General features: G+C 39.9%; 1 protein-coding gene across 1 annotated transcript; it reads left to right on the plus strand.

Annotated features, from left to right (window-relative positions):
• The first annotated feature begins 3,308 nt into the window (after positions 1-3,308).
• LOC107742710 (bone morphogenetic protein 2-like) lies at positions 3,309-8,674 on the plus strand. The gene is made up of 3 exons (XM_016555741.1): positions 3,309-3,727; positions 4,929-5,302; positions 7,247-8,674. The coding sequence occupies exons 2-3, from the start codon at positions 4,942-4,944 to the stop codon at positions 8,119-8,121; spliced, it is 1,236 nt and encodes a 411-aa protein (XP_016411227.1). The 5' UTR covers positions 3,309-3,727; positions 4,929-4,941; the 3' UTR covers positions 8,122-8,674.
• Positions 8,675-9,338: the final 664 nt, after the last annotated feature.

Genomic DNA, 9,338 nt, shown 5'->3' on the forward strand with positions numbered 1-9,338 from the left:
ATATGAAGCAGCACAGCTGTTTTTGACATTGATAATGACAATGAATGCTTCTTGTGAAGCAAATCAGCATATTAGAATGATTTCTGAAGGATCATGTGACACTGAAGACTGGAGTAATGATGCTGAAAATTCAGCTTTGCGTGACGGGAATAAATTACATTTTAAAATATATTACAATAGAAAACAGTTATTTAAAATTCTAATAATATTTCACAATATTATTGTTTTACTGTATTTATAAACAAATAAATGTAGCCATAATCAGCATTGTTTAAGAAACAAATACAATAAAAAAAATTCCAAACATTGCCTGCCAATCTGCCATTAGTCGAAAAATTTTCAGGTTTGCTTCAGCATCAATAAACTTCATATTTGACTTACCAGACCAATGCAACAACCTCCAGCATGCGGCTCGAAACATAGAAATGATCTTTAAAGTTTGATGCAGGAAAAGTCAGAGGTCACTGCTCTTCCCAGCCATGGATCAAAGATTCTGCAAAGCCCCTGAAAGCATAACCACAATATTTCATACAGGTCAATTCTTCATTTGCCATTTAAATGAGTGACGTTATTCCCAGTAAAGCAAGCATCAGAGTGGAATTTTTACCCACAGGCTGCAGCCATTTGGGGAACCAAACAGATAACTTTGAGCAAATAATGAGATGGAATTTAAAAGATAACATTTCATCCAATCAGAGAATAATTAGATCAACCATCAATTCATTAGATAATGACTTTAGGTTTTTTAATGGGGCATTGGGGCAAAACTGAAGCACACAAACACCTCCCTTCACACCAGCAGACCATCTCCTCGCCTGGGTTCAGCCCACACCAGTAGACAATAAGGCAAAGATAAACATTCTTTTCACTCTCTGCGGTCCTCTTGTTTTGAGTAATTAAGGCTACTTAACATGCATTGTGAAGTGTTATCCCTGAATCTAAAGCACCTTTGGCCAGTGGAGAGCTTAGAGCACTATGTTCATGACCTACTGTTTAGGCAACAAGGTGAACATTAGGGGAACGGCAAATGGGAATAAAATCACGTAAATGTTTTTTTATTGCAACTTTAACAGGCTACATATTCCTTATTAAACTAGCACTCCCGAAAGCTATCTGTAATCGTTTAAGTGATCATCTGATTTGTGCACCCAGCTCACTTTTACTGGCCGGGACTGGTAGAGACCAGTATCACCTGAGGAATGGAATGCATCAGTGTATTTTAATTGCTAAGTGGATGATCCAGGGATTATCCCTCATAAGATGTTATTGTCTTGGAAGCACACAAAGATATCTTTTGATCTCAATGGGGTTTAATCTACCGCTGTCTCTCCCAGCTCAATGGCCCAGCTGCTTTTGTCAAAACAAACTTGCCATCAACACATAATTGAAATGAACACTTGTAACCAATGAGGGGTTTTCATATGCGGATTCCTTCCACATACGTGCTGTTGACTAATCAGACGTCCACGGATTTGTCTAATAGTAATGGTTTCAGTCTTGACATCTGACATCCACAGCACGTTTATGCCCACCTGTTTGCCTCTGTGGAGCACAAAACTGTTTTTTATAGCCCATAAACATAGTATAAATAAAATCTAGATTAAATATATAAACATCTATTTCATTAAAAGGATTTTAAAGGCTGCTTCTCTCTCTGTTTACATGTTCTGAATCTGGATTCAGGACAGGAGGTCATTTTTAAACCCTCTGGTCTGAGAGAGCAAAGGGCACTGGATTTGCAAACTCTTGTTAATGAGCATAATCCAGTCGTAAAACAAGATTTAAACCAGCCATTAACACATCTTGATCAATGATAACCAAGGATTTAGCTTCTTCGCGAAGGTATCATCTTCTCAGTATGGGTTAATATCATGTCATGCTTCAAAAGGCATTAGCCTTATTATAATATAGTATGTTAACTGTGGATTCAAGAGAAAAAGTAGAACTTATTTATGCATACAAACACACTGTTGCGTAATAGACACCTCACCTGTCGATACACACAGATCATTGTTATTCAAATAGTGAAGAAACGCTTGATCTATAACTGTGATTCACACCTCGATGGTGTGAACTTTGTGATGTAAGTTTTGTTTTGGATAGATGTATATATAATTTATATATATAAAATAAAATATAAAATATAATGTATATTTTATGCTATTTTACAGTACAATCGCACATATTTTCTAGGGGGTTTTAAACTGGGGGCCAAGGGGCCATAAAGGGGTGCTATCTTGTATTTTTCTGTTGCCTTAGGTAATATTTTCTATAAAGCTGCTTTAAAACATTTTTTTTTAAATTAATTAAATCAATAAAATAGTGTGACAGAAATATAGAGAAGTCATATAGAAATGTATACTTTTAAAATAAAATTGTTTAGATCTAAATGTACTTTAATAGTGAGTAAATATATTTGTCAAAACACTGTCAATGTGAAAGAAAAATAAGATTTTCCAGACAATATTTTAATAAATTCTCAGTTTATTTAGTAAATTATTATTATTTCTTTTTTTTTTTTTACATCACATTTACTATTTTTTGCACATTATTAATGGCTTTTTTATATATGTGTTTTTATTACATCAAGGGGAATCATCATATTTGGGAGTGTTTTGGCATCATAAATTTGTAAGATCAAAATGTCTGTAAAAGATAAAGTAATGTACTTTTACACTTTTTTCTTATAACACAGGGGTTTTAAATCTGGGACCGGGGACTCCCAGGGGGCTGTAAAGGGGTGCTATCTTGTATTTTTCTATCCTCAGGCAATATTTTCTGTAAAGCTGTTGTGTTGAGAAGTAAGAAATAACTAACCTATTAAATAATTATTTTTTTCTTCAGGTTTAAAAGAACATTCATTGTCAATTTGAAACAAAATAAATATTTTACAGCCAATATATTGCAATGACAAAATATAAAAAAAGGAAATTATTTATTTTCTACATCACTTTCCTATTTTCCAGTTTATACATCATAAATGGCTCTTTATACATGACAGTAGCCTATACTATTCATAGTTACGGAACCACAATGTTTGGGAGCATTAGGCATCATAAAGTTTGAAAATCCCCATTTCAAAATGTAATATTAGGCTACTTTTTACCGTATTAAGGTAACTTCGTGTTTACACGTTTTAACTGAGCCATATTACATTCCTTTCCCGTTGAAATTACTAACATGTTTACCGTGTAGAATGCATAAAATATGCGCAAGGACAAATTCGATGAATCAACTCACAACTGTGGGCATGTTCAAACGTTTGAATGGAGAGTAGGCTACGCTGCGCTTTTCAATGGACCTGAATGATGACAGTCATTGTGACATCACCAGACAACAAAAAGACTCGCGCTCGCGGAGCGAAGCGCTCCAATCAATGGCACAGACGCGACGCGTGCTGCACGCAGAGATGAGTCTCCAAGCAGCCTCCAAAAACTTCTGCTGATCAGAATTTTTTAGGCGAAAAATGACAGATCCAGGTCTTTACGAACTCGCGCTGTCACTCTTGGAATTGCTGCTTTCTTTGACCTAAGCGTTTGCGCACTTCATTAGAGTTAACTGCAGTCTAGTTTGAAGCGTTGCTCAAGTATGAACAAGAAGAGGCGACCTGAGTTGCGGCGAGTCTCTGTCGTTGGATAAAAAAAATCGCCTGTGGATTAAAACACGAATTCATGAGGAATTTAAGAGACGAGGGGAACGCAGACCGGCCACAGCGCTTCCTCCTTCGGTAACGCTACAACTTATTTCTTTAATATTACGTTTTGCAAACAGTGCGAGTGTTTTTGAAAGCCAGCGTTGACATTTCAATACCTCAATGCATTGTGTATCACCTCATAGAGGTGCATACATGTAGTCTGTAAGGTCAGAAGGTATGCGCAAATGAAAAGAAAACACTTTTCTGCTTCCTTATCATCAGATCTCTTTGTCGTCTTTGTTGCTTGAGTAGTTTTTGCGTAAGATCTACCACCTGTAGCCCCACAATTCGGCTTCTCCCTCAGCAAAACGTCTTTTGCTAGACATTCAGTCCTTTCCACAATTCTGCTTCTCCCTCAGCAAAACGTCTTTTGCTAGACATTCAGTCCTTTTGAAGACTTTCCTTTCATGATCTAAAGGCAGACCCCCACCCAGACAATGCTCTTATCTCCCTTTAATTGCAGACTCCATGTCTGCTGTCTTCATGTCTCCCTTCTTTCGATTTCTTTTGATTCACTCTTTCCTGTTTCATCCAATTTGTCTGACATCCTCTTTGGAGTCTGGTGCTTTCACTGTAGATCAATCTCTTATTATAGCCTGCGGCAGGGATATTATTCTTAATTTTTTTGCATGCGTGTGTGTTCATCGCCTCAAAGACATCTCCAAAAGATCTAGATATATCTGTGGTTTGAGGCAGCCGCAGGTTGAATGTGGCTAGGGATCTTTTCCATGCATATAAGTGGTTGGAGCTCTGGGCTGCTATTCAAGTGTTTTAGGACTTAAAGGAACAGGTATTCCATAAAAACCAAACAAACCTTTAACTTCTAAGAGTGATTGGAGGTTCGACCCTATCTAGGGGTGATCTATGACCCATTGTGCCATTGAGCAAGCACTTAACACCTGATTGCTCCAGGGGGGCTGTAGCTACAAGAAATGTACTGTATATTTAAAAAAAAAAAAGTTCTTTAAAGGATCAAATAACTTCTTTAAAACGGTAAAAATAACTTTTTACTGTTCAAGTTTCTTGAGATTTTACATCACTGGCTCTTCAGGTCAGTGCATTGGTTTCTGGCTTCTTTAAAGCGGATGGTTTTCTAAAGAAACAAGAGAATAAAAAGTTATTTTTGGAACCTAAAAAGGTTCTCCTATGACATAATGCTGTAAAACTGTTTTTTAAACCAATAAAATGGTTCTAAGAAGAATAAAAATGGTCAACTGGCATTTCCTCTTTGCAGGAACTGACTGATCATGGTCGCCGTGGTCCGCGCTCTCACGGTGCTGTTGCTCGGTCAGGTGTTTCTGGGAGGTGCCGCTGGACTCATTCCCGAGATCGACCGACGGAAATACAGTGATTCGGGGAGACACATGCCGGAGCGATCCAATATTAACTTCCTGAACGAGTTTGAGCTACGGCTGCTCAACATGTTCGGACTGAAGCGAAGACCCACGCCGAGCAAATCGGCGGTGGTCCCTCAGTACATGCTGGACTTGTATTTAATGCACTCTGAAAACGATGACCCGAACATCCGGCGCCCGAGGAGCACTATGGGAAAGCATGTGGAACGGGCGGCCAGCAGAGCGAACACAATACGAAGCTTTCATCACGAAGGTGAGGCCTGATTTTGGTTGTGAATATGCTGTTCCAGGTTTATTTGAAATGAAATGACTCAAATTTTCAGTTTGAATGTTTGTTTATTCCCAGAACTTTCTAGAATTCCAAGGAATGGTGTGATGCAACCATTTGGAAACTATTGACATTCCACAAACAGCTCTCACTATTATTAAGGAAGCAAAAAATGCATCCTAACGGTGACTTTACTGCAAATAATTGATAGTGTCTGAGTGCACTTAGAGTAGTTTTCTAGACAAGGTATGGAGTTCGTGCACTAGTTATTTTCCAAGAATCCACAGATTACAGTAACAGGCCTTGTGAGGAAATCCAGGATGGTAGTTTTGCTGTTCTCCATCAAGTTCTGTCATTGATGTTTTCGAGCCATCAATGGGGGGGCTTGTTTCTGCACCAACTTTTGTACAGATACTGTATGCGTGTGTGTTTAGCTTTGCTCAACTCTTTATCACATGCCCGAGTAATTCTAGCCTAACTGCTTGAGCCAGTCGAGGGATTGTGGGTGGCCTTTTTGAATGGTCCGATTTGAATTCTCTAGAAACAGAATCTGTTTTTTTATAATGAAATCAACCCGAGTGTGATCAGGTGGCATGTCAATTAAGTCTCTTTTAGGCGTGTTATCTGATTTAAACAGTCGTGAAACATGCTCTCTCTTGCTCTGGAAGAGTTGAGCCTGTGAAAGTCACTGGCCTTGTTCATGAAGTCTTCTTTGTGGAGTCTGTTTAGAGGTCAACATAAACTATAGCACACAATTTAGAAACATTTCACTTTAGTTTCATGGCAACACAGGAAAAATCACGCTAACTTGCTGTACTGTGGTAAAGAGAGGGGGAGGAATCCATACGGGAGTCATTACAGCTGTTTAGGCGGCCCTGTAAAATGGCACAGATTCGGATGGATGACATCCAGTGGTCGATCCGACACACTGCATACAAGGATGCTTTTTGTGTGCTCATGTTGAAACAAACAATTTAAGCATTTGTATTAAATGTCTTCCTTGTTTACTCCAAATGAGGCTTTTCTCGTGCCCTCTGTAGTAATTGAGCACCTCCTACGCCTCAGGCTCCTCTCATTGTTTTAATTTGGTGAACTCTGTGGTTGAGGACCTGACTGGATTTTTATTACATCCCTCAAAAGGTTTTCGACGTAATATTATGTAATCGTTTTTAAAGTTCCATCCAAAAGGCGCTGCTGAAATAACTTTAATTTGATGTCGAGATCCTCAGCCGAGATATGCAGTCAGTTTTCAAGGTAGCCATCATAAATGTATGATTTGCTGTTTTGGCATAATGTACAAACAGAAATTAGGAATGTCAATACACTCATAACTGTGGCTGACTTCTTTCGGCAAGCCCCAACATATTCGCAGTCACTCCCCCAAAAGACGGATTGACTGGGAGAAAAATGGAAAAGGTGAAGAAAGACAGACAGAACGAGGGAAAGAAAGAGCCGGGCTTTCCCACATCAAATAAAGCGTGCTTATCTTCTGTAGGCTCTTTGTGATTATGAAGCAGATAGGTTGGATTATTGGGAATGGAATTTCCAAAATGTCTCTTTTCAAAAGAGATTAAGCGAGCTCTTTGGTCTGAGAGCGTTTTATTTTAGGGCATTGAGTCGTAGGAGTAGCTGTTCCTTCGCTGATTGCAACCTTTATTCAATAAAGACTTGGAAACAAGAGAATGTTGTAACTCTACAGCCACACAAACAGCCTCGTGCTCGCAGCTAGCCTTTCATTTTAACACCTGGTTCTACCGTATAATCTCTCACTCAGGCCAGACAAGAAAATGCTCAGTGGAAAATCCTATTTAGAGTCAAAGCGAAAATGTCAGGTTTCAGCCTGAAGTGATTCAGAATCCAACAGTATTCTTTTGTTGTAGCCCAATTTGTTGACACGATCCTAACGGACTCTTTCTTCTGCCCTTCCAGAGGCTTTCGAGGCACTGTCCAGCCTGAAAGGAAAAACAACGCAGCAGTTTTTCTTCAACCTTACCTCCGTTCCCGCCGAGGAGCTGATCACGGCCGCGGAGCTGCGCATTTTCAGGGACCAGGTTCTCGGTGGCGCCGGTGCGAGTGGTTTCCACCGAATTAACATTTACGAGGTGTTCAGGCCAGCACTGGCCCCTTCCAAAGAGCCTCTTACCAGACTTCTCGACACCCGTCTAGTGCAGAACTCTCACACGCGCTGGGAGAGCTTTGACGTGGGTTCGGCCGTGGCTCGCTGGGCCCGCGAATCCCAGCACAACCATGGGCTCCTGGTGGAAGTGCTCCATCCCGAGGAGTCGGAAGGATCCACGGAGGTCGAGAGGAACCAGAGGAGGCACGTGAGGGTCAGTCGCTCCCTTCACGCGGACGAGGACTCATGGGCGCAGGCCCGACCCCTGCTGGTGACCTACAGCCACGACGGTCAGGGCTCCGCCGTCCTGCATTCGAACCGAGAGAAACGGCAGGTGCGGCAAAGGCAGAAGCAGCGCAGGAAGCAGCAGCAGCGTACAAACTGCAGGCGGCACGCTCTCTACGTGGACTTCAGCGACGTGGGCTGGAACGAGTGGATTGTGGCGCCACCCGGCTACCACGCTTTCTACTGTCACGGCGAGTGTCCCTTCCCGCTGTCGGACCACCTGAACTCCACCAATCATGCCATCGTCCAGACGCTGGTGAACTCGGTCAATACCAATATTCCCAAAGCGTGCTGCGTCCCGACGGAGCTCAGTCCCATATCGCTGCTGTACCTGGACGAGTACGAGAAAGTCATTCTTAAAAACTACCAGGACATGGTGGTGGAGGGCTGCGGGTGCCGATGAGAGCTACATCTCCCCAATGAAGACTTTTATTTATACAAAAGAACGTTCAAAGAGCTATTTTGGAGGAAGAAAAGAAATATATATGAATATATTTATGTTGACTGAAAAAAATGGGGAAATAAATATTTTAATGAGAGTGCTTGCTTTTTCCAGTGGCTTTGAAGATGTTTTTTTCCCTGTCCCATGTACATTTCAAAATGAGTGCAATTGCACATGAAGTATAATGCTCAGATTTTTATGATGTATTTATTGCATAACCACTTTATTTGTAAATGATGTGTATTTATCATGAAAAAATATATGATCTTCATTCAGTGTGCATCTGGGAATACATTCTTTGAAACCAAAAAATAAACCATGGATGATGAAGTCTCTTTAAAAGTCATGATATAACAAACACGCTGTTGCATAGACCCTGTGGTTACTTATGCAATACTGGATTTCGTGCAGACGGTTCTAAACGGTGATAGTCTGATTGAGTAAAGGCCTGTTCACAACAAATACTATAACTATAAAGTTTTAATAATCATTCTAGTTCTATTTAGAATAGGGAAGTCCATAGCACAACTAATGACGCCGAAATAATATCACTTTCAGAATGATTTTCTTCCAGCTGATAAACAATAAAAACATAAGACTTTACCTGACTGCAGCACGTGCTTATAGAATACAGAACTTTGTTGTGCATTGATGTTGTTGCTAATATAATTATCATTAGAGTTATTGTTCTTAATGTGAATGGGCCTTAAGAATCAAGCGGGTACAGAATCAGAGACATGCTGCTTTGAAGGCAATATCAGCATAACTATTTATCATTTTGTGATGACTTTCAGTTGATAAGGGACGACACCATCTATAAACCAATCTTTAATATTATATTATTAAAAAATGGGTAACACTTTATTTTGATAGTCTACTTTAGACATTCTTCTAACTACAGAGAAAATGCATCTACTTAAGCATCTCTAATTGGTTTTTATTTGGTTTGCTGTGTACTGAACTAAAATTAGCTGTTGATCAGCTAGCTATGAAAATGTGTTGACCTGATAATCTTCAGAAACCTAGACAGAGTTGAATCCAGTAATCAGGCATCACAGGCAGCTGCTGTGATGTGTATAAAATACCATTATGATGTCATTGAATAGAAAATCCTCATTGCTGGCTTTCAATTATAATATCAAGCTGCTTAAATGCATTTATGCCAATCAGTGCATTCT

Source organism: Sinocyclocheilus rhinocerous, unplaced genomic scaffold, assembly GCF_001515625.1.
Source record: "Sinocyclocheilus rhinocerous isolate Xijiao unplaced genomic scaffold, SAMN03320098_v1.1 scaffold1038, whole genome shotgun sequence".
In the NCBI taxonomy this organism is placed as follows: Eukaryota; Metazoa; Chordata; class Actinopteri; order Cypriniformes; family Cyprinidae; genus Sinocyclocheilus; species Sinocyclocheilus rhinocerous.

Bases quoted from the DNA above. Each gene is read 5' to 3' on its own strand.
- LOC107742710 (XM_016555741.1), top strand. From the start codon at position 4,942: ATGGTCGCCGTGGTCCGCGCTCTCACGGTGCTGTTGCTCGGTCAGGTG. The intron at 5,303-7,246 runs GTGAGGCCTGAT...CTGCCCTTCCAG, and splicing joins ACGAAGCTTTCATCACGAAG to AGGCTTTCGAGGCACTGTCC.